Here is a 26,953-nt window from a genome sequence, read left to right as displayed (position 1 = left end):
ACCTGTATGGTATCAAGGTAAGCACATACATTAATATTCATACAAAACACAATAAGTGAGCTGTGCAACAATTCCAAAGTCCTTTCTTCCAGTCACATCACATTTTGCCACAAGATAAAGGCAATTAACCACTAATTGTGCCACAAAACCTGTTATTCAAGTTTTTGTGGGTTTTAGAATTGCAGATAAGGGGTGGTAGATCTGTCTTAATTTTCAGCAGTTATTCAGAAACAACTGCTACTTAGGAAAGATTCATATTGGAAAATCACTCACCTCCTCCACACGTGGCATCGCAATCTTCCCAGCCTGTGTGTGTCCACATGAAAAGGGGTTCAGGTGCTTTAGAGCTCTGATTCTCTGGAAGAGGGTCTGATGGGACCGTGTACTCATAGTGCAGACCATAATTCTGGTCTTGAAACAGCAGCACCTACAATAGATAAAAGTGATCAAAACAGATAAAAGTTGATCATATTCAATATGAAGCATAAATTAAGGATGCTGACACCTTAAAATTCTTACTCTGTGGTGTGCATGCTCCTCTAACACATAGTAAAATTGCGATATTATTGCTAACATGTTGGAATTCTCATGCTTCTGGAACGACTGGAGTTTAGCCCTTACCTCTGACCTAGAGACATCTGGATGGGAAGTCCACTTGAACGAGGTCAGAGATATCAGATCACTTTCTTTCAAGCCGATGAACTAGATAGTTTTCCAAAACATAATGTGTGTATGACATGACTTTCGTAGGGGTACAGAGATATGTGACCTAATATCAAGATATGACCCTTAACCTAATAGTAAATACAGCTTTTCCATGCAGACAAAAATGTAGAGATGGCTGGTGAATAGGAGAGGAGAGAGGGCTTTGGGAAACCCTTCACTCCACAAGGGTAGGGAACTTACTTCTAAATCACCTGGAGGACAAGAATTTCTTTCCATGTATGCCTGCAGTTAATTTTTAATTTTGGCAAGTCTACTAGTTTTCTATTTGTGTAAAGATAATTTCCTTTGGAAAGGAATTTATGTTTAAATGAACTTTTTAATAATTTACTTAATTACTATAGTTATGTATATGTAAATGAAATAAACCCCCCAAATTATATTCACTTTAAATGAAGGGACAAAATAAGTTGATTTTTTGGCATTTTACTATGGCATGGTAAATATGGAATTTGGTATATTACTTCTCTAAATCCAATGATTTATGGAAGCAATTTATAATAATACAATTTAATGCATCAAAAACTAAATTTTAATTCATGCTAAATTATAGAGAACCCTCTTCAATAATTAATCTCCATCAAGGTAGTTGTAATGCTAGGTAATTCAGAGTTGCCACTTTACAGAAAAATTTAAATGAGTCCCACGGTAAGGATCTGGACATTTCTATTGTATTTTCATTATATGTTTTACACAAGACTCAGTTCAATATATCAACAGAAATACTAAGATATTTTAACATGTGGATTCAGGAATGAGTATGATGGCATTACCAATAATGAAAATAATGGTTTTTAAATTCTATGCATAACCGACTGGCTAAGTACATCACAGTGTTTATTTTGGCTTTCACTATCTTATGTGATGTAGCCAATTACATGTGACTTTCAGTTAAATGAGTTAGAAAAAAGAGACAGATTGATTTACCTTCTTTAAAGCCATAATCAGACTTTTAATTTGATGAAATGATCATCATAAATAACAGCTATTTGCCTCTTATTTAATTAAATGAAAACCTGCCTACTTTTTCCCAATAAACTACTTTTTCATTGATAGAACTTCAGATTATCCTTAAATATCTAATGCCATTTGAAATAGTAACATTGGCTAGGAAAATCATTAGCTCTTTCTTAAACCATTTGAACTTGGCAGTTTTATTTGTAGGAAGGAAAGTGTGACCGTGTTCCAGTCAAGGGCACACACTGAAGCAAAGCAACAGAACGTACTTCCAAATTCAGTACAAGCTTTCAGTCTGTAATAGTCATTAAAGAAAAATTTCTTAAAAGTACAGCTTCCCTTGGATTACTGACTAAATCCAGGTCACCCAGATGCCTTCTATAGTCATAGTTCACTAACTTTAATTATGTTTTATGCTTCCAGGAAAAACCTTGGTAATTGCCAGTCAGATTAAGGATCCTGTAGCTAGGAAACTCCTTCTCCTCAATGCTGAGGTCTCACATACACTTTCAAGATTTTGAATTAGAGGCTCAGGTCTAGCCTCATTAAAAAATGTATGTTACATTCATTCATATCATCAGGGAACCTGATGGCATTTTCTGAAATCCAATTATTAAAAATGTTTGCTGTTGAAAATGTTGTTATAAATAATTCAAATCATAGGAAATGCCAGATACTGGTGAATGTTTGTTTTGTCACTTTTTCCTCACTCCAAATGAACAGGGTACAGAGTTGAGTTTCTAATTCAAATTAAATAATAGGATTTAAAGAGTCATGGACAGATGTAAAAATTATTCAAAGTATAAGTAAACTTATGATCGAAGGCCGTTTGGTGTAAATGTTATATCTAAGCTTTATATCAGGAGATGCAGCATAGAAAACTGTGATTAACACCTGATTTGTTCCCAGGTAAATAACTTACTGGGGAACACTGTGCATATAATCTTTCTCATATTTCATCTGACATATCTGTAAAATGGAGTGATAATACGTATTACAAAGGGTTATTTTGAGGATTAAATGCTGTAATAAAGTTTTGGACAGTATATGGCTCCCAGTATTTTATGAACAGTATATACTATTATTGCTACTGTTACTGTTACAAAGATTTGGTGATAGTGCTGAGACTTAACCCCTAGGCCACCAGGGAGGCTGTTACTAGGATTTGGAACAGGAAGTCCTGACACCACTCACATAAATCCCTTTATTCCTGTTGGTAACACCTATTAAAGGCAGTTATATAAAACATTATTATTTGAAATGTGATCCATGGACCAGCAAACAGTAGTGGCATCCCTGGGGGCTGGTTAGAAATGCAGATCTCAGGGTCTACCCCAAACCCAAATAGAGAGATGCATGTTTTAACAAGAAGCCCAGGTGATTTGCATGCACATTAAAATAGGAAAAGCAAATGTATCCATCTATGATTTGAACTTCTGGCTCTTAAGACTAGCAATACATCCCCAACTGAAGATAAATTCAACTTAAATTGTGTGGTGATGTTAAATAACATAGACCACTAACCTGCAGATCAACAATCGGCTGGTGGTGTTTCAGAGTTGTTTTTAATGTGTTGGCTTAAAGAGCTGTGGAAGTGTTTGAACTTTAAGACTTTGCCACTAAGATGTAAAACAAGCCAGCTGAGCCAACAGTCCTGTGACTTCTTACCCATGAGCACTGAATGCCAAGATCAAGGTCAAAATGGGCATGTGGACCTGCCACCAGCTAAGACACAGAGCCCTAATGTCCTGCTTTTTTCACTCTAAACTCTGTCCTACCTCATAGTACTCTTTTACTCCCTGGTAAAGAAACATATCCCAAACATTCAAATTTTCATCATTCTTTACCAGGAACCAATTAACCTAATAAGAAAATAGAGAAACTTGACGCACTATTAGAACAAATCTTTTCCCAGGGACAGAATTTTTATCAAAAGCATTTTATAGAGACTGTACACATTTTATGAATGTATGAAATACTATAAATTCTCTTTGCAGATACCTGGTTTGTAAATTTATGCTTATAGGGGAAAAAGGCTCCCTAATGCCTGGTCATTCACCTCTCCTTTGAATCTGTGAATTACAAATTCCTTAACATATCTTGTTTCTCCTATAATTATTACCAATTTTAGCTTCATGATTTAAAACTTCTAAGAAATCCCTTAAAACCCACTTCTTTTTTGTCTTTTTATTTTATTTTTTAATTATTTTAATTTTTATTTTTTACATCATTGTTCATGTTTAAACATTTGCTTCCCCCCTACCCCCTCAGGTGTAGTCCCCATAGAGTTTCCCTCACCAATGCACCCGTAAACCATCACCACAGTCCCCTGTGCTCCTCCCTCTCTCCCTCTGATCCCGCTCCCTCCTCCTCCCCTGCAATATGCCTCTGATTTATAATTGTCTGTTTTTGCTTTGCTGTGCTTTGTACTGTTATTATTTTTTTACATTGATGTCTTACTTGGTTCCCCTATATTCCTGCTATAAGTGAAACCATGAGATATTTTTCTTTTTTCTTCTAGCTTAATTCACTGAGCATAATTCCTTCTAGGTCTATCCACATTGCTGTGAATGGCATGAGTTTATCTTTTTGATTGCTGAATAATATTCCATCGTGTATATATACCACATTTTCTTGATCCAGTCATCTATTTCTGGGCATTTGGGTTGTTTCCAGTTTTTACCTATTGTAAATAATGCTGCAATAAACATAGGGGTACAGGTGTTCTTTTGAATCATGTAAAACCCACTTCCTAAATAATTTTAAATATCTACCTGATGATTAAAATTTGGAAAAAGATTAGAGAAGACATGATGGGAATGCCTTTTGCCATAGTAACTTGATTATGCAATGTATCAATTCATTTCTTCATACCAGCAGGTGTAAAGGTGATGTAGTAGGACCTTTGGCCGAGATCTTCTCCCAGAGGCCTCGTCTGACATAGTGGACTGTAGTTCCTGCTAAGTTGAATGCTCCAGAATGTTCAATCTTCCAGTCACTATTAATAGACTGTTTTCCAGTGTCTCGGAGAGCTATGAAGAGGTTGACAAATATCATGAGAATTAACAAGTCAGCATAATTGACCAATATACATTTCACATAATTTCATTAAATGCATTTTTTTTTTAATTCTAAAGCGATGGGCAAGCACTTTCAGATGTAAACATGAAGCATCTCCTCTTGGGGGCTTCCACAGTCAGCAAGTGCCACAGCTCTACTGTCATGAAGCTGTCACAGCTATAATGCCACACTTATCTGTGCCTCCTCCAACCTCCTTGGACACTTGATGTCTATACCCCTTGTTGTGATGCCAAATTATTTATTAACACATAATTATTTTAAGGTGAGGCATGTCTGTCATGTGTGTGTGATGGTCACACGGTCAGTGTGAGGGCTGGCACTCCACCTGAGGCATGCTCTTTATTGCCTATGCCACCCAGGGAAGTGTGTGACTACAGAGAGTAATTCAATAGCAGGTTGATAACACAACAAAATTGCAAGGTTATGTTCCTCAAAAAACAATTCAAAGATAATGTGTTGGTTTTAAGAACAGGACTTGGGACATTTTTTATTTTTAATAGAAATTATCTTTTTTTTTAAGATTTATTTATTTATACAAGAGCTGAGGTACAGACCAGAGGCGCAGGGAGGTGAGAGGCTTCACCAGAGACAGAGCCGGGAGCAGAACAGGCAGATGGGCCAAAAGCACTGCTAAGGGGAGCAGCGGGAGAAACAGGAGAGGTCTGCCACACCATATGGGTATCTCCCTGGCAAGCCCAGAATTGAAGCCACATTGCAAAGGCTGAGGACAGCTTCCACAGTGCTGCGCTCAACCCACTGTGCCAGCGGGGAGGCCCGGACTTGGGACCTTTTAAGATTACTTGTTATTAATTTTACCGTGTACAAGAATGAAAGATAAATGCTATCACCTCTAATCAGTGATTATTTGCATGGATTTTTGCAGAATAACTATTTACCTATATATTTTCTCTTTCTCTTTTGACCTAATCTCTGTACTATTTAAATGAGATTCACAACACAGAAATGAGATGACATGATTGCCATTTTTTAATTAAGGTTTCCTTCTAATTATTTTTAACAAATGATCTTTTTTTTATTTATGCATTTTTTAAAAGATTTATTTATACATACAAGAGCTTGGGTACAGGCCAGAGGTGCTGGGGTTGAGAGGATTCACAAGAGACAGAGTGGGGAACAGAATACGCAGACTGACTGAAATACAATGCTGAGGGGAGCAGCAGGCAAGTCAGGAGAGGTCTGCTTTCCCATGTGGGTAGATCCCTGGTCAGGGATTGAACTCGTGCTACAGTGGCTGCAAATAGCTTCATCGTTTACCTCTTAACTTCTTGCACCACTAGGGAGGCCCCCCAAATGATCTCATTTTTTAAATTTAGATTTTCAGACTCTCCTATACAATTGAATTCTCTTTCAAAGTACATCTATGTGAAGTCATTGAAAGCTTTATGTTTTAATTCCATGAAAATATTTTGATAACTTAAATGGACCAATCTGTATATTATTTAGGTAATCTGTATTCATTAAATGCTTAGAGGTTCCCAAGTTTTTTACATTATAAATAATGCTCAGGTAAATATATACTAATTGTGCATATTTCTGAGTATTTCTCTTGGATAGATTCCTAGATTTAGAATTACAGAACCAAAGAAATGAATATTTAAAAATCTGGAAAAAGTTTCAAATTGACCTCCATAAATTAATTTGTATCAAATATGTTCACAACAGTGACTGAGTGTCCATTTCTGAACACCGTGTTTGGAAACAGCTTTCTCTTTTGTGTACTGTTTTATCACTACTGATTTGTTATCATTTATCAGCTATCATGTATTAGCTATCATGTATCAGAAAGCATTCAAAGTTCTGGATTCTTCCAAAATGAACGATATTAATATACTTTCTGACCTCACAGAATATATGATCTAATTGAAGAACTAGATATTAAGCAAGTTAAATAAGTATAGTTATGATGAAACTTTCATATGAGGAGTAAGAAAAAACTTGTCTGACGGATGTTACTTCCTGAGGATATTATCCAGGGAAACAGAGAATCAGATAAAGAGCATTCAAGACTGAGGGAACTGCTAATGAAAGGGTCTTACAGCTCAAGGCATCTCGGTGATAATCAGGAGGCAACTGTGCAGGATGCCAGAGTAGTAGAGTGGATCAAGAAGAGATGAGGCTGGAGAGGTAAGGAGTAACCACACTTTATAGGTACTGTTAACATTTTAAAGTTTTCCCTAAGAAAAAAATGTAAAGCTTTAGAAGATTCTGAACAGTAACTGTGGAAAATGAACTGGTATAGGACAAAGTTAGATAAAAACAGGCAGAATATAATTAGAATTCCTTTGAAGAGCAATTTGAAGGCACATTACTTCAAAAAGTTTTTGGATTTGCATATGCCAGAAAACATGGTAATTGCTACTAAAATAAATGTTGTCTTGAGGGTTTTGAACTTCATATATATTGGTGCTGTAAATCTGTATGAGCATTTTCTTTCAGTTGTAAGTCCTCAGGCATGTTGATTTTCTACCTCCACCTAGGACCAAAGTTAATAGTAAAAACATTTTTGTTCTTTTTTCTTTTATGATACAAAGGTATTTGATCTCTCATTCAAACTGAGCTTGCAGTCCTTTGGGCTCCTTGTTTAATGCAGAAGTCTCCTATTAAAGTCTCTACTTTGTAAAAGGCCTGAGGCTTTGTTTTGTGTCCACAGTATCCCTGGATGCTCAAAGTCTAAGCTGGTCACCAAGATTAAGTGTAAGTGGGGCTCCAGTTAGCCTAATCCTTTGGCTTCCTGTTTTCACTCTGTTTTGACATTTGAGGGTTTCTTAACTTCTTTACAGTTCAGAGATAGATAAAAAGGGTTCCTTCCCTCCCTCCTTTATACTTTGCTTAATATTTTAAATTGTTTTTATTGAGAAGTATTTTCATAGTAGGTCACATATAAAACTGCAGGCAAGGTAAATTGATCAATATGACCTTTTTCAGATTTTTAAAAATCATAAGTGAAATGATTTTGTGAAGATACATAGTCTATCTGAAATATTCTACATTTTAGTCAAAACAGTAAAACCATAATCTTTAGACAAGAAGGTAGTAATTGCATACAGGAATACAATTCAAAGAGAAGGTAATGAATAAGAATAATGTACTGGGAGGGGATTAAATGTCTTCTATGAAATAATATATAGTTTCATGTAGATAAGTTAATTTTTTAAAGAATGATCAGTTTGCCAGAAAATGATCTATTTTCTCTAAACCTATTTCAGATGGCGATTTCCAATGACGTCCTTCTATACCCAAAGGAGCATTTAGGAAATGTTTTTTATCAAATCTATTCTTTGTCATTCTTTAGCCTTGGAATCTAGGATTTTAATATTGTGTCATTTCTTTTTTCTCTAAACGGGACCCTTATACATGAGCCTTATCTTGGTGAATGTCATCATCACGTGCCTAGTTATTTAAGTCAGAAAACTAGAAGTCTATCTTGAATCCTTATCACAAATCAACATTTGCTACATTTTCAACAATTCCATCAGCTCAACTTCTTCAATATCAGTAAAAATCACTGGATTTTTCATTTTCCTATTGTCTTGACTAGATTATGCAAAATTGATGCTTTGTCTTCATTCTTGCAGCCTTTCTCTAATTCTTCAGCGTAACTTATCCTTACATAAGCAATTAAAGAAAATTTAGAGGGTTGTTGAATGAGCACAGCACTGTATTAGTATTTTCAAGACACAACACAGATGATTACACTTTTAAACAAAAAATTATTGGAGATTCACGGTAAGGCCTACAACTGGGCCTGGTAGATGGCAACTGGAAAAGAAAACAGACATTCTGCAATCTGTACATTCCTTAGTTCTACTGAGTACATAACAACTGGTCATAGCTAAATTAAAAGGAAAAAGAGGCACTTTGGGGGACAAGCAAGGATATTTTGTTGATATGTGACATGTGCTTTAAAATCACAAGTTTTTCCTCATTGCAATGATTACCAAAACAAAAAAAAGCTTTGAAGGGACATTATGATTCCATGTTTAGGAGCCAGATACTATGATCACACTATTTGGCTTCAAATCCAGGATCACAGCTTTATAGATGTGTGACCTCAGGCAAGAAACTCACACTCTCTGTTCCTCTATTCTCTGATTTTAAAAATTACAAAACTACTGGTGCTACTTTGTAGAGCTCTCATGGGGATTTATTTAATGTATATATGTCATGCACTGGTGCATATTATAACCACAGAAGTGTGAATCATGTTTTATTAATTAAAATTAATTCCCAAAGTCTTTATTATTTCTTGTGTGTCTTACTGTTCAAGTTACTGAAGATGCACTGTAGCTCTGAACAAAATAACAGAATCCCTGACTTTAAGAATTAACAATGGAGATAGACAATACAAAAGTATACATGGAAACAAACAAGGCACTGAGAAATGTCATATAGTTAATAAAGCAGGAACATGTAACAGAGTGGCTGGGTCAGAGGTCAACACTGATATGGAAAGAAAGTGACAGATTTGAATAACTGCAAAGATTTCTGATGTATTATTTAGAATGGTTAAGAAAAAAGAAAAAGAGGGATCAAGGAGAACACCTAGTTTTGGTATAAAATATTGGATAGAAATGAGAACAAATAATGAGCCCACAAAAGACAATTATGTCCTAAAGGAGAGATGTCAAATCAAGTATCATTTCTGACCACAAATGAGATGAAGTTAGAAATCAATAAGAGAAGGAAAACTCACAATTTTATGGAAATGAAACAAAGCACTAAATGACCAAAGAAGAAACCACAAATGAAATTAGAAAATATTTTTAGACAAAAGTGGAAATGAACACACAGTGTAATGAAACTTGTGGGACACAGAGAAAGCAGCACTAAGGGGGAAATTTACAGCTACAAATACTCATGATGGAGCACAAGAAAAGAAAGACTGGAAAGGTGTCCCAAGACCAAAACCTAATTCACAAGGAGGTGGGGGTAGAGGGAAATAACATGACCATTAACCCAGCTGTAGAGGTCAGGGCCCTTAGGCACCAGTGCCTTATCTCACTCAAGGCATAAGGCCCAAGAAAGATCAGGCTGCTATAGGGAGCGCAGCATAGACCTGAGGGTAAAGATATAGAGACTGGGCCCATCCTGGAGTCTCCACTCCCCATCCTAGTATCTCTGGTCCCTTTTAGATTCTGCATGGTTATCCAAAATCAGCGACAAACTGAAGGCTCACAAGGAGTGACCCCTCCCTAACAGAAAATGACTGTATCAGTACAGTCTCTTCACAGGCTCGGGGCAGCCCTCCCACTGCCCACCTGTGACAAAGAGGCAGGTGCCTCTTTACCAACTCTCTCCCTCTGCAGCAGCTTTCTGGCTGCCCATGACCTATATCATGCTGGGACTTCTCTTCACTGACCTCCCTCAGTGGAGGCCGCTTTCCTCAAGGCTGCCTGCCTGCAACCATGCAGGCCTCTCTTAGCAAACCTGTCCCTTCTGGGGTAGCTCTTCCTGCCTGCTTGTGTCTATGCAGTGTCTTTACTCTTCTGTCCCTTTCCCTAATAAACCTGTTCTTTAAATATAACTAATGTCTCTGTCTTGTGGAGAAACTCACCTGGGAAACTCGCTGTGTGCCACTGAAATGGAAACCTTTCCCAGAGTGAACCCAAGGACCCCGCACTCCAAATCTACTAACTCCAAATACTTCATCACTTACATTAAAAAAGATCCCAAATTAAAAACCTTACATTATAACATAAGGGATTAGAAAAAGAACAATCTAAACCCAAAGCTACCAAAAGGAAGAGATAAGTGAAATAAGGAACAGAGACATAGTAGACACACACACACACACAAAAACACCAAAAAAAAAAAAAACCCTTGAAGATGGTTCTTTAGAAATATCAACAAATTTGATAAACTTTTAGCTAAATTGACTAATAAAAATAGAAAACTGAACCAAAGTCAAATAAAAGGCCGGTCATTGCAACAGATGTTACAGAAAATGATTATAAGAGAGTGCCATGAACATTTTAATAACAACAAATGGATACTCTAAATGAGCTGCACATTCCTAGAAACAGAAAAACTACCAAGAACCACAAAGAAATAGAATTCTTAAATGTACACATAACTAGTAAAGAGATTGATCAGCATCAAAATGTCCCCAAACAAATAGAAGCTTAAGACTTATTCCTTCACTGGTAAAAGCTATCAAATATTGAAATAACTGATTTAACATGAATCAAATATTCCAGAGTTGAAGCAGAGGGAAGACTTCTTAACTCATTGTACGTGGCAATACTGCACTGATATCACAGTTAGACAAAGACACTACACAAACAAAAAACTACAGGCCGATTCCTTTACGAATATCAATGCAAAAATCCTCAACAAAACCTAACTAACAAAATTCAGGTGCACATTTAAGGAAATATGAGCAAGAGGAATCTATTCTTGTAATGTAAGACTTATTCAACATATGAAAATTAGTAAATGGAATATATCAGACTATATTTGAGGAAGAAAATCACAGTATCATCTTAAATGATGTGAAAGCATTTGACTTAACACCTTTTTATAACAAAAAACACTCAATAAACTAGGAACAGAAGAAAATTCAATGTAATAAAAACCATTAAGAAAACTCACAGTAAACTTCATATTCAATGGTGAATGACTGAAAAATTTTCCTCTAAGATCAGGAACAAATCAAGTTTATCTGCTTTTGCTACTTTTACTCAACAGAGATTTAGAAAGTCTAGCCAGAGCAGTTGGGCAACAAGAGATATAAAAGGCGGGCCTCCCTGGAGCCCCAGGCAGTTGAGCGCAGTGCTGTGAAGCTGTCCACAACCTCTGCAATGCCAGTTCAATCCCTGTGGAGATGCCCACATGGTGGAGCAGACCTCTCCTGTCTCACCCGCTGCTCCCCTCAGCAGTGTATTTCAGTCAGTCTGCCTGTTCTGTTCCCCGCTCTGTCTCAGGTGAATCCTCTCACTGTCCCGCACATCTGGCCTGTACCTCAGTTCTTGTATAAAAATAAATAAATCTTGGGCCTCCCTGGTGGTGCAAGGGGTTCAGATGCAACCTACTAAGCTATCCGCAGCCACTGCAGTGTGAGTTCCATCCCAGCCGGCCAGGGAGCATCCCACATGGTGCAGCAGACCTTTCCTGTCTCGCCCACTGCTCCCCTCAGCAGTGTATTTCAGTCAGTTTGCCTGTTCTGTTCCCCAGTGTCTCTGGTGAATCCTCTCACCCTGCCACACCTCTGGCCTGTACCTAGTTCTTGTATGTGTAAATAAATCTTTTAAAAATAAATAAATTAATTAATAAATCTTTTTAAAAAAAGAGAGATATAAAAGGCATCCAGATCAGAAAGGAAGAAATAAAATGATCTCTTTATGTAGATGATCTACAAATATTCTTAAAAAGAAACTGTTATAGCAAAGTGTAGGATTCAAAATGAACACACAATAATCAATTATTTCTATACATTAACAATGAACACTCTGAAATGGAATTTAAGAAAACAATTCTACATGTAATACTATCAAAAAGAATAAAATATTTGGAAATTAATACAGGGGTAAAAGACTTTTAAAATGCAAACCACAAAACTTTGCTGACAGAAATCAAGACATAAATAAATAGAAACAAACTGCAAGTTCATGGATTGGAAGACTTAAAATTTGTGATGATACCATTATTGGGCCTCCCTGGTGGCACAAGGAGTTAAGCACAGCACTATGAAGCTATTGGCAGCCTCTGCAGCATGGGTTCAATCCCTGGCAGGCCAGGGAGCAAAGCACATGGTGCAGCAGACCTCTCCTGCCTCCCATGCTGCTCCCCTCAGCAGTATATTTCAGTCAGTCTGCCTGTTCTGCTCCCCATTCTGTCTCTGGTGAAACTTCTTATTCCCACACCTCTGGCTTGTGCCCCAGTTCTTATATGCATAAATAAATCTTAAAAAATGATATCATTATTATCAAAAGTGACACACAAATTCACTGCAATCTATCAAAATCCCAATGACCCTTTTTGCTAAAAAACAAACAAACCCAACACTAAAATTCATATGGAATCTCGTTATTATCCTGAAAAGCCAATAAAATCTTGAAAAATGAAAAATGCTGACTCTTGATTTCAAGCCTCACTAAAAACTTCATTAATCAAAAATAAGGCATAAAAAGCAAACATGTGCCATCGGAACAGAATAAAAATTCCAGAATGAAAATTCACATATATGATCAAATGGTTTTTGATAAGGGTACCAAGCTCATTCAATAGAGAAAGCATAATCTTTTAAACAATGGGGCTGAGAAAACAGAGTTTTCACATACCAAAAAAAAAACCCGAAGTTAGATCCATACCTAACATCACATAAATAAACTTAAAACGTATCAATGCAAATGCTAAAACTATAAAGTTCTTAGAAGGAAACATGAGAGAAAAAACTTCATGACATTGGATCTAGCAATATTTTCCTGGAAATGACACAAAAGTCACCAAGAATAAAAGAAAAAATAGACGAATTTCATGAAAATTACAAGCTTTTGTGCATCAAAAGAATTACCAGAGTAAAAACTGACAAAATGGGAAAATATCTAGTAAGAGATTAATATCCAGAGTGTACACAGAATTCTTAAAACTCATCAACAAAATAAGCAACAAAGCAAACAACCTAATTGAAAAATGGGCAAAGGACTTGAACAGACATTTCTCCAAAGATTACAAATGACCAACATACACACAGACACACACACACACACACAGGAGAAAGCTGCTCAACATCAGTAATCTCTAAGGAAATGCAACTGAAAACCTCACCTCACCAGGAGACTATCACCTCATGAGGATGGTTAAAATCAAACAAAGAGAAACAAGCCTCAGTGAGGATGTAAAGAAACTGGAATGCTTGTTTAATGGTATAGAGTTTCAGTTTTGCGAGACAAAACAAGTTCTGGAGACAGATGGTGGTGGTGACTGCACAACAATGTTATCCACACAGTGCCACCGAATTATGTATTTAGCACAGTTAAGATAGCAAATTTCATGCTATGTATATTTTGCCATAGTGAAAAGAATTCTTACCACAGTAAAAAATACCTTCAGTGAAATAAACCTGGAGGAAAAAGACAAATACCATATTGATTTCATTCATATGTGCTATATAGAGAAAATAAATAAAAGAATGAACTAAAACAAAAATAAACTTGCAGACTTTAAGACCAAGATTACCAGAAGGGAAAAGGGGTGAATAAATCAAGTAAAAAGGCACAATTGTACGGTGAAGGGTAGCACTGGACTTTCAGTGGTAAACTTAATGCCGTTTATAAATGTCAGTTTTCAATGATGCACACTTGAAATGTGTACATATAATGCAATGTTACCTTAAAATTGTCATTAAAGGAAAAAAGAGAACCATATCCAAATCCCTGGAACCCATGATTCCTGCCTTATATAGAGAGAAACAAACACTTTTGCAGCTTTGATTAAGTTAAGGATCTTGAGATGGTGATACTGTCCTGGATGATCCAAGTAGATCTAAAATGCAATCACATGGCTCTTATAAGAAGTGGGAGATTTGAACACAGAAAGACAGGAGAAGGCTTTGAGACCACAGAGGCAGGCATCAAAGTTACGTGGTCACAAGGCAAAGAATGCTACCAGAAGCTGGAAGAGACAAAGGAATGGGTGTGCCCCTAGAATTCCAGAGAGAAAAAGCAACATTTAATAGACACCTTGATTTTTGGTGTAGTGAAACCATTATGGCCTCCAGAAAGTGATAGAATACATTTCTGGTTTTTTTAAGCCACCCACCAAGTTTGTGGTGATTGTCACAGCAGTGATTGTTACTACAGTGAATGATTTGTAGAGGGGGAAAACTAAAGATAAGAAGAGTTCCTTAAGTAGAGTGGAAATTGGGAAGATTTTACAGAATTTCAAAAAACTAGATGTTACAGCTTTAATCTGCGTTTGGATATTGGAATGATTTACTTGTACTTAAAACGCATTTAAAAACTACAGGTAGAAAAAGATAAAACACATTAGCAATAACAAATTGATGTGTGTGTGTCACATGGCAAATGATTTCTACTATTGTCCCCTTTCCTCAAACATTTGTATTCCTAGAAAGCAGCACGGAATAAGAAAAATAACCTCAATACCAATCTAAACTATTTTCAATATTGTAGCATAGAAACAATCATGTTATATGGGTTATTTTCATGAACAAACTGTTTCCTATTGGGACATTATTCTGTCGTTAAAAAGAAATGAAAGTACATCTAAATTCCTGGCAAATATTTCATCTTTTGCCTGACCTAATTACACGAGAACCTTCTATGTGTGGATTTGTGACTATAAGAGGTATTTCACATGACCTAGTTAGCTTAAAATCTTAATATATAAGCAATATGTATTGTCAACTTAGCATTTTCTTGTGTGTATTTAAAAATTATGAACAGTCTAATTAAAATAACTTATCAGTTCTTTCCATAATCCATCCTTTAAAATGTACAAGTAAAGCACTATAAATGAGTGCATCTGATATGAGGCTCCCATTTAAAGATCAAGTATAGAGTTTCACAAAATATCCTAATTACAAAGTAATCATTATATATAAAATACACACACAGCTATATGTATATGTAGACATACTATAGACACACTATTATATGTACATATATATGCATATACACATATATTTGAATGTGATTTTATTAATATGTGTACATCCGTGCATACTATGAAATATGTTTACAAAATATATTTACATATGCATATATATAAAGTAATAGATAACAAAACCCTCCAATGAGTGCTTTTTAAAATATGAACTAACATATGGAGGCAATTTATAGCCCCCTAAAACATACAGACAACCAGATTGCTTTGACTGTTAGCATGGCTCTAGGAGAAAGGAAAGGACTTCCCACATGCTATGACAAGAGGTGCTTGCCAGGAAATTCAAACAGGTAACTAGAAACTGACTGACATCCTCCTTATCAGAGACTGCTCAGGGCAGGAAGCTGGGCTGTGTTTGTGATGTGGCTTACCCAAATAGCTATGTGCCGGCTTTTCCTCCACAACTTTGATTCTTCTTGCTCCAGCAGGTATCACCAGCACTTCTACATACCCTATTAGAGTCAACAGAACATGAAATAAATAGTGGGTTTTCATAATATCTCTTTTCTTAATTGGCCCTTTTCTCTTTTATTTTTTGCTATGATATTTCAGTACCTATGTAAAAAAGAAAGTGTATAAAAGTTGTAATTTTAAGTGGTGACGTTTCCTCGAAAGATGTTGAATCTATAGGTGCTATTAAGGACACACAGGCAACAGTATTTTATTTAAATAGCTTGCTGATAGCTTATGAATTGTGAGCAGAGATAAAGCACAATGTGACAGCCTGGTTAGAAAGAAAATGAATCTGGAACAGACCCAAGTAACCTCAGATTGTGCTGTGGGGAAATCCAGTAAGTTAGGAAGTGTGGGGAAGACAGATGGCAGTTGGAGAGACTAGGACAGGGATCGGGCCCCTGAAGAAGTTAAGTCTAGGAAAACAGACTAAACTCCCCAGAGGAGACTAACAGCGGATTTGATTTTTTTATGTGGTTTTTAGTTTTTTTTCCAGTTTTATTGAGATTTAATTGACATATAACATCCTATCAGTTTAAAGTGAGAGAAAAATAGGACTTGAAACTGGAGCTCGAGACAAGAAAGTGTAAGGCCACACCTAACAATCTTGTGTCACTCTGGAAGGTGTCAGTTTTAGCCAGACAGCTAGTCAGAAGACACCATTAGGTGTTTTTCAGATAAGGGATTTTTAGCAGAAGTTAGGAATGCAATGCTTGAAAAAAATAAGATAATGTGGGTAAGTGTCCAAAAATAGTCAAAACCAAGACTTTATTGAGAGCAGAATAGTGAGTAGACATCTACTTCTGGCTGAATACCTATGCTTTAGTTATATTAAAATAATATTTAATATTCTTAGCATTTCGATGATGCTCCATATATCTGATAATAGTCTTTTATTTCCAAGCTAGAAGAGTGGATCCAGAGTTATCTCCTATTTGTTAATTTAATTCCTAAAGCTGTTTACAATTATTGGGTATATATCAAAAAGGTAGTGTAAACTCATCTTGTGGCAGTGGCTAAAATTAGAAGCATATGTTTTTAGAATGATAATTTTCATTCAAGAACACCCCTCAGTCAGTGTAATCATTTTCAGTAATACTAAAGAAAAAAAGCACTATCATTCTGTTACATGAAAAAAACAAGCAATGATGAAAATAGAAGCAAATGCTTAGTGGTTGTTTGTACCTAGAAGTAAGGTACTATGGTTGTCTGCACGGAGACAAAGTATAAAAACCTTACATAAATGAGCTAAATAAAACTTCAAAAATTACATTAGAGAGGTCATATGTAACATGGTATGGTTAATTCCCTACAGAAGAATATCAACCTGTGATCTTTAAACTGCCCCCCTTTACTGGTGACATCACAACTCAAAAGTTTCACAGCTATCTTCACCCACAAAGTAGGAATATTTTTTTCCTTTTACATGGTCATATACATTACACTTGAAAAACACTGGGCTCAACTAGAAGCACTGATTCAGAAAAGAGAACACTGCATATGATGTGGAAAATTTTCATATAAATAATGAGATGAAATCTCTTTGAGGAATGGGTAGTTCTATGCATGTACATATACACATATATATAAATACAGATACATAACACATGCACATGTGTGCAGATCTATGGATGTGTTCACTTAAGTAAAGTAAGGGTATAAGCAATATTTTCGTAACACATAAATAAAATAATTCTAACAATGAGAAGATACAAGATGTCTCTATTAAAGAGTTTAAATGAATGCTAGGACACTGAATTGATCAAACTGAAGTGCTTGAATATTCTATAGCAATGAACTTGGTCATGAGATACGGGTCTGGAGAGGTTTGATCTAACAGCAATATGTAAAAGTGGTCAGTAAATATGGCTGTGGGTAACAGAGTCAGGAAGCCACTGCATAGATCCAGGAGTGGAAGAGATTAAGGTAGAAAATTTATGAAGAAAAAAAACAATCCTGAACTTGGTATCTCACGGGAAGAAGGTAAGGGAACATGTGTGTGGCTGTTACTTATGGGAGAGGGGGCAGGGCCATTATCTACAGGACATGGAAGTCAAGTTTTGATAATCATCTGCTAAGCTCAGTTTTGCAATTTATATTTAGCAAAATAGTATAATACACTAGTAAAATTATCCAGTAAGAGCTCTAGAACATTTGAAACGCCAGAGAAAGGTCAGGCTACTGGTAGACCTCTGTGGAGGATCTTGACAGAGGCAATAGCTTGAACAATAGGAGTAAGGAGAGAAAATAGAGAGTAGTCAAGGACTTCATCTTGGAAACTTGAGATTTTTAGTGGAGAGACTGAAAGTAAATCAGAAAAGAATATAGAGAAGGAATAATCACGAGAAGGAGAGCTGGTCTATTTTTATGTAATAGAATCCTATAGATTAGAATATCTCAAGATGTTGGAGAACTGTGTAAAATTTGTAGAAACGGCAAAGAAAAGATGACTGAAAGGCAAGTGAATGTGCCATCAAGAAGTAAATTCCTAATAGAGTATAGCAGGAAATTCAGAAATACATTGTACATTAGGGTAAGAGCTTTACCTAAGTTTACAATCATGAAGAAAGCAATTCTCTACAATTAAGGATGACTTGGAGGACAGTTGAGTTAGATTCAAAGAAGAGGGGAGAAAATATTTAAGCAAATGCATTTGAAGAGAGAAATCCAATGACTAGAGAGAGTCTGGATTCTTTTTAGTAATAAAGTCATTTAACACAATGGAGAATGTTTATCCTTTACAGAAGTGAATGTTAAGAAGGGCTATTGCTTAGCATAGAAGCTGAAAGAAAGCCTGTGATACCAATGCTCTAGATTCGACACTCATCTTGGACAGTTCGCTTTGACAACAGGAATTTTCTATTTTACCAGATACACCATTTTTTACTCTGCCATCTTAAAATGCAATAGTGATCATTATTTTCATGGTAGTAATAATGATAAATGTCACATTTTGAGCAAGTGCAATGTACCAGTCATTATTATAGTACTTTACAGAAGTTTTTGCATTTAACCATAATGATAACATGCAAGGAAGATAGTACATTTGCCATTTAACGTATGGGGTAAAAGGAAAAGCAGAGGAGGGAAAAACACTTTTCAAGATTAATTGACAGTAATTAGCTGCCCAAGCTGTGAACTCAGATGCCAGTGAATCCCCCATGTGCTCTCTGCTAAGGCCCAGTCCTACTATTTCGTAAAATAGTTTCCAGGATACTGTGAATCTGTCATAACACTGCTGTGACCAACATAGATAGAAAGTATAAGCTATGTGTTCCTATTATAAAATCAGAATCTTCACCTTCTATTCTAACAATATTGCATTTCATGCTCATTTCTTCTGGTCTAATATACAATTTACCTTTAAAAATTCCTTTAGAAAATTATATTCTGGCTAGGCAAGGTGCAATGAAAGATATAATAAGTGCACTAAGGAAAAAAAAACACCACATATTTTTATTTTTTTCTAGCTCCAACAAAAATGATTTAGCAAACTAAATATACCACAGGGACAGAAAACACCCACATGTGTCTGCACGTGTGTTACTCATACAATATATACAATATGCACAGCCAGCTGGACTAAGTAAGACTGAAATTCCTTCTAGAAGTTCTGGGAAGTCCATAAACTATAAACATAAGTTTTACTCAAGAGAAATGAATACAACATTGCTAGAGCCACAAGTAGGTAAGTCCATGCTGTAGTAAGGGACTCATAGATTTTTTTAATACTTCCTAGCAATCTAATGTTTCATTATTAATTAAATTAACAATATTAATCAATTATGCACTATGCCAGTCACTGGGAATATGGTGCTGAACAAAAATAGTCAAGATATTTTTCCTGATTAAAGTCAAACCTGAGTGGGGAAAAGTCAATGAATACAAAATTACAAATGGGAACAGAACAGCCTCACCTGGGTGCTAATATGGCAAACATCATTAGACTGGCCATTAGTGATAGATGGAGGGTATTCAAGGAGCACTGCATGAATTATTGAATAGAGTTCAAGAGATGTCTAGGAATTGACAAGTGAAGGTATAAGGAGGCAGATAGAATATTATTTCCATATACTAGGTCCTGGAGGGGAACGGGAGCAGGGAGAAAGGGCGCGGGACAGGGTCAATTTGAGCATATGTAAGAAATCTGGTAACTGTAGCTTAGAGAAGGGTATGAAATGATGCTGGATGGACAGTCAGGAGCAACATGCAAGAATTAAGAATTAGTCTCTTCCCTTTGAGCAATGTGAAACAAACAAGGAAGTGACATTAGTAGTCTATAGTTCTCATCTATTAGACATTTCAAACATTTTCCAAGTAACAAAGCCATTAATATAACTTACCTATAAGACAAATGTAAAAAAGTAGAAATTAAAATCAATAAAAACAAGGGAGGTCTGAAGTAGCAATCTGGGGTAACTATGGTCATATAATTCCAGTCAGAATGAAAACCATTACTAGTTTTTCCCCCGTATGGTATGTCTGTTTTCTATGCTTAGTGGAAGAATGAAGTGTTCTTATAATTAAATGAAGGTACAGTGCTCACCCTACACTGGTATTCTTCAGTTAACTGTTTCCATGTGTATTAAATAATCATGCAAATGTATTCTTCAAAAATTCTAGCAATTCTAGCATCTTTAAATCTTTTCAGTCTCTCAGAATTTATTTGAATTTCTGTACTATAAAATCTCCTCCCATCACAATCAGGCTGAAAAGCTTATTATAATTGCACTTCTTAGTGGAAGTCGGGGAGCCTGTTAGAGCTAAGTGGGGCTTTTCTAAATGAGTTCAGGCAGATTTTGACTTGTAGAACCTAGCATTTTTTCCACAGCTTTAGAGATTAAGATTTTGATCTACCATTTACCCTGGGTTTTAGTTATTTTTAGGCTTCAAAATCTGTACTTATCTTTTATTCTGCTGGGGCCTAGCAAAGGGTTAAACTCATCATAAGAAAGCTGGGTCTAATTTTCTTTTCTGAAGAATTCTCTTACCTAGAATGAACTAAGTTTTCTTCATTATTCAAACACAAATGACTAATTCTTTATATGCAAATTAGCACATATTTTAGTCTCAGCTTTTCTGATATTTTGAAGAATGAAATAAGAGAAAGTTACATGTAATATATACATACTAATGATCATGAAGATATAATCGTATATACTAAGATGGTTCTTTACATAGATGTCCAGGTAAGAAATCCATGTAAACGCAGAACTGTTTGCTTTCTTCCAGTTAGCTTGATGACTGGCATATAAAGGATTTTCTATGTGTAGAGTATTTGTGGGATATTGTCATTTGTTCTGCATCACTTTAAAATACACACCACACAGATTGCTCATAGTCATCTCATTACTATCTGCCCCACTCCCACCCCCGTCCCAAGTATTAGTAATTATACACAAAGAAACAAAAGGAGAATGATTTCCTGTTACTAATCTACTGGAACATGAACCCACATCATCTGATCCCCAATTACCATTTCCACTATGCCACACTGCTACAGACTCTTCCCAAGAGTCTGAAGATTAATACTCAATAGTTGCTCCAGGCTATTACAAATCATTATTCTCTGTTAAATATTATGCTTTGCTTTGGAGAATAAGGTTTGTAGAAACCGGATAACATTAGCCAATGCAAATGAGATTATTCCTTTGCTGCTCCAGCTTATTAAATGCACAACAGATGATTTCATATTTTCATTATTAGGAAACAGACTTGTTAGAACCTCTGGCTAATATCATACCTATGTCATCATGAATGATCATTCAGTACCCATTTCAAGTGTCCTCAACAGAATCAGAACAGTGATTTCTAAGTAATGTTCAGTGAAATCTCTGTCCTCAAGGATAGTTTGGATTAATAATTAAAAAAAAAATTACCTGCACCTCTGGTGTGATTAAAATCTCCTTTAATGATTTTACACGATTTTCCGTTGCCATTGCATACCCCACAGTGATCTTCCCTTGCAAGAGACCCTAATAAACCATCACAGCCAACTTTCTGTAACAAGACAATGACAATACATCATAAAGTGAGTTTTTCTGTTTTGACTACTAATCTAGGACCGATCTAGTATCTAAAAAGCAGACATACCTAAATGAGAAACTAGTAAAATGTCTTATACTCTGCTGCAAATTAATTGAGCAAGTTCATGTCAAAATGTAACTGTAAAAATAATACATAGGATAGTGATGAGAGCAATTTGAAAAAAAATGTAAGAGGCTAATGCAATTTACAAAAAATTACAAATTAAATCACCTATTAAATATAACACAATCTAATTCATTCTATTCAACATAGAAAAGTTATAGTGCATTATATGAATGGCTTTACTTCTAAAGTAGCTGCAAAGCAAATGCTGAATATTAAATATTAACTTTCTAAAAAACATAAAATTTTATTTTCACTACAGTTCACAAATAATTTCTATTCCAATTTTCTTTGGTATCCAGCACATAAATGTAAGAACTACTTACAACCCATGGCAACTCTAAGAAAATACTAACAATGCAGGAATTGATTTTTACATGCTCCCACAAGAATTCTGTTACTCTGAGTCATCTGAGATTAAATCAATTGACTTATCTGGTGAATAATATTTTTCTCCCACTGACTGCTGCAAAATATGATCACATTTTGTAAAATTGTGTCTACTCAAAGGGCAGAATTTTATGGGTCAATACTATTATTGGCAGGGTTATAAACAACCTCTAATCAAGAAGTTGCAGGCAAGAGTGATGATATATTCATTCATAACAAGTTACAATTGTTTTAGAGGAACTTTTAAAGTACTGAACAAAAAAGAACAAAAACGGGGTCATTTTCTGTAGTTGGAGTGGGTGGGGTTGTGTAAGGGAAACAAGTAGATTATAAAATGCAGCTGCAGGATAAATATCCTGAGAAAGCAAAAAAATCACATTAAGTCTGCACAATGTAGCATTCTTTCCTTTTGTCAGGGGAAACCTATTGGTGTGAAGAAGTAGACAAAACAATGCATTCCTGGAGAACTCTGATCTGTGAGTCAAAGCTTATTCAGGGAGAAAAAAGAAAATGTGTCTGGATGAAAAGGGGTAGCCACCACAGGAAATGCTGAAAACACAACAAAGGTGTTGGAAGAGTTCCCCAAGCAGGACTCATGAAAAGGAGCTAAAAGCCCTAGGGTGAGGAAAAAAAAAAAATCTGTCCATGTAAATAAACATGATGAAAAATTTAGTGCAGAGAGGTAACTTTTTTTTTTTTTTTTTTAGAGAAGTTACTTTTGAAATAATAAAAGCACCTTGTGTGTCCATCTCTAGCATCCAGCTTGTTTGGGGGCAAATAATGAGCACAATAAATAGTAGTTGCATTGTTGAATACATTGGTACTTGGTAGTTTCTTAATTTTTTTTTTCAATTTTTGGTAACTGTTAGGGATAGACATAATGCCCTGGGTCAATAATCAAGTAGTTTCAAAATCCAAAATTTTGTATTTTGTAATTTATAGTCTTATATACACACACTTGCCAAAATATTACCACATAAATCTGAAATTTGAGGTGGATCTACTTTGAAAAGGCAATGCCACTAATGGGTGGCAGGACACTGGGGTTCCCCTGGCATGCAGGAGATAGGAGAACATATTACAGAGGTCGAGCTTTCTTTGTCCTTTTTCATAATGGAAACATTAGAGAGCCAAATTTGGTAGCTAGAGAAAGCAGTTTTCTTTGTTTAAAAAAGGTATAATTGAAATGTAACATTCTACTTAGTTTTAGGTATATAACAGAAAGATTTGATATTTGTGTATATTGTGCAAGTCTAACACCTGTCACCTTACATTGTTACATATTTTTTCTCATGATGAAAACCTTAAAAATCTACTCTATTAGGGCCTCCCTGGTGGCGCAAGGGATTAAGCACCACACTATGAAGCAATCCGCTGCCTCTGCAGCACAAGTTCCATCTCTGGCCGGCCACATGGTGAGGCAGACCTCTCCTGTCTCGCCCGCTGCTCCCCTCAACAGTGTATTTCAGCCAGTATGCCTGCTCTGTTCCCCACTCTGTCTCTGGTGAATCCTCTCACTCCCTGCATATCTGGCCTGTGCTCTTGTATGCATAAATAAATAAATCTTTTTAAAAAATTTAAAAAATCCCTTTTAGCAACTTTCCAATATGTAATACAGAATTATTCACTATACTCTCCATACTATACAACTCTGACTTATTTTATAATTCAAGTTTATACCCTTTAACTCCCTTCATCTATTTCAGCCATTCCCCCCGCCTCTGAAAATCGTCTATTTTTAATTTCCTTCCTCGGTCGATTCACCAAATTTTCTATATTCAGCTTCACTGCTGTATGTTTTGTGATAAAATGAAATAAAAACTCTGGTCAAAGCCGATATGTAGAGGGTTGTCAAAAGGGAAAACGAGGAATGTTTTTAATTATACTTAAAGACTGAATGAAACATTTTAGTAAAGAAGCCAGAATCCTGAAGTATTACAAAGCTGTTAGAAGTCGCAACCATTTCATAAAACTTTAATTATAAGTCATCGGATTCACATTAGCACTTGTACAGAATTTCTGTTGTTGTTGCTGTAACTTTAATGTCTAGCTGGGGACTCTATAAAAGATTTGGCTTATTATTAACTGTTAAGTGAAAGGCATAGCAATTTTAGGCTATTGTGTTTGGCATACATGCTTAGAAAAATAATTTTTTGAAAAACAAATTCATTAAAGATGTACAATAATCTGATAGATTTACATATAATGCACAAATAAAGTTAAAAGCATTAATTACACAACCTACAATTCTGATAACAAAATATGAGCTGGTATAAATTCCTGCAATGATTTTTTTTTTACACACTAAAGATTGCTTCTTATGCCAAGAGTATAACATGATTATGTGTTTTAAGCTATATAGATTGCTGGCAAAATATAGTCTTAGAGTTGGGATTATTGTTTTTTACTTAGAAGTCTATAGACCTCTACCAGATCACAGATAGTAACCTAACAATAGCTTGTAAATTGTTTTAAAAACTTGATGGTGGGGGGCCTCCCCTGGTGGTGCTGGCGGTTGAGCGCCGCGCTATGAAGCTGTCCGCAGCCTCTGCAGTGCCGGTTCGATCCTGGCCGGCCAGTGAGGGTCCCACATGGCGCTACAGACCTATCCTGCCTCACCTGCTGCTCCCCTCAGCAGTGTATTTTGTCAGTCTGCCTGTTCTGTTCCCTGTTCTGTCTCTGGTGAATCCTCTCACCCTCCCACGCATCTGGCCTGTATCCCGATTCTTATATAAATAAATAAATCTTAAAAAAAAGAATTATATGAAAATGAAATATACATTTAAAAATCAGATGATTCCAGTGTGTTGAAAATACTTTCAGAATAAGTGAGTAACTGGACAGATTTTACAGGTTTTTGCTGCATGGCTCAATCTTGAACACAAGACAGAGAGAATGGGAGGGCTTAAATTTTTATTCTATAATTTTTGACAAAGTCCAGTTTGCTGCAACTACAGGGCTAGAGTATATGCATTACAGTTTCAAAATGTCAGACTAGTAATGGAGATTACAGAAACCTTCATTATACAGATGAACAGTTTTACCACCAGGTCAGGAGAACAATCACGTCTCCTGAATCTTAGTCCAGAGCTTTCCACCCAATCTAAAGCTAAAGCTATTTAATAGTCCCACAATTCTCCTAGGACATATAAACTTTCCCTTTGGAGGGTCTTACCTGGCACCTGCCATTTGCACAGATATCTAATCCTTGATATCCACAAGAAGTTCCATCCATCACTTTTTCTGCTAGGAGAATAGGTTGCTCTTTCCCCACAGGCGAGCAAAACAAGGTACATGGTTTTTCTACATACAGAATGGATGAAAAGAAGTGAGTTAAAGTTACTTTGCAAATATTTTGATCTTATTTTTTAGATCACTGAGTAAAAAATACAATTTGATGTTAACTGAGTAATACTAGAGTAGATAATATTAGAGGTTTATTATGAATAGTAAATGAGCTGGTGCTTGAGAAAAGAAAAAAGAGAAAAGAGTAGTTATCCAGTGATTACTAAACTCAAGAAATAGGTCTTCAAATTAATTTTTAAATATATCTTTTACTATTTTCTGACACTGAACCTCTACCACACCCAAACTAATCCTTCTTCCTGAAAAATACTTTTCATGTCCCTATTTTTGGTATTTAACTTTTTGGAATGATTTCCCCTTTATGCTAAGTTATATAAGAATTCTACCTTACTCATGAAATCCTTCTTGAGGTTCATTTCTAAATATCAGTGCACTGATTTCAGTCCTGTGCATGTGGCATTTTCTAATGGAAAAATTAATAAAATTACTAAAAATTACTAATTTTTTAATTGAAGTAACATTACAATATTATATGTTTCAGGTGTGCATCACTGAGAATCTACATTGATTTTACTGCCAAATGTCCACCTCTGTCCTTCAGCCTGACATTGTCCCCTTTGTCTTGACTTATCTAATCCCCTTCTGATGATCACTAATGGGTCTTAAAGTTCAAAGGAAAGAACTTATAAGATAAACAATTCTCACAAGATTTTCCATTATGAGGATATTTAGAAATGCAATGTAACCTCATGGGAACCTCTATTAACATGCACAATTGCTGAAGGGCTAGCTATGACTCAACCGCCTTTTCTGCTTACTAGAAAGCAAGTGAGGATACAGAAGTTCTAGGCTGAGAACCACAGCACACGTGAAGAATTCTTGAATGGCTGGCACTCTTCTCTTGTGCTTCCTTAAGCAATAATGTAGGATAGCTGGAGTTTAAAACATTTGCCTATTAGGCTCAAAAGGTAGCACAATATTTTTAAAGTGTTGTTTCTATTTCTAAGCATCCACCAGAGGAGCTGTCATATTTGGTAACACCAGTAGTAGAATTATCCAAATCTGAAACTTCAGAACAATTTCCATGCTATGTTACTACTCTACTGGCTTCACACCAGTCAGGTTCTTTACTGTTTATTAAGTTCATATAAACAGAATGGAAAATAGTTGACAATCTCTGACACTGAGCTTCAGTTATGTCTTCCGTCAAGTTCCATGTATGTTGATGGGATTCTATAAATACCAA

At 35.7% G+C, this 26,953-nt stretch overlaps 1 protein-coding gene across 1 annotated transcript in view; it reads right to left on the bottom strand.

Annotated features, from left to right (window-relative positions):
• Nucleotides 1-26,953, bottom strand: part of ADAMTS19 (ADAM metallopeptidase with thrombospondin type 1 motif 19) — a gene marked incomplete at its 3' end in the record, with an annotated part of 230,285 nt that overhangs the window by 47,503 nt on the left and 155,829 nt on the right. Inside the window, exons 14-18 of the mRNA XM_084252833.1 lie at nucleotides 25,577-25,704; nucleotides 21,741-21,861; nucleotides 15,780-15,860; nucleotides 4,555-4,712; nucleotides 274-427 (exon numbers count right to left, since the gene is read on the bottom strand). Coding sequence (XP_084108959.1) covers nucleotides 274-427; nucleotides 4,555-4,712; nucleotides 15,780-15,860; nucleotides 21,741-21,861; nucleotides 25,577-25,704 — 642 coding nt within the window. The remainder of the gene's footprint in view (nucleotides 1-273; nucleotides 428-4,554; nucleotides 4,713-15,779; nucleotides 15,861-21,740; nucleotides 21,862-25,576; nucleotides 25,705-26,953) is intronic.

This window comes from Talpa europaea, assembly GCF_964194135.1.
Source record: "Talpa europaea genome assembly, chromosome: 13".
NCBI lineage: Eukaryota > Metazoa > Chordata > Mammalia > Eulipotyphla > Talpidae > Talpa > Talpa europaea.
This window is presented reverse-complemented; position numbering and strand designations above follow the sequence as displayed.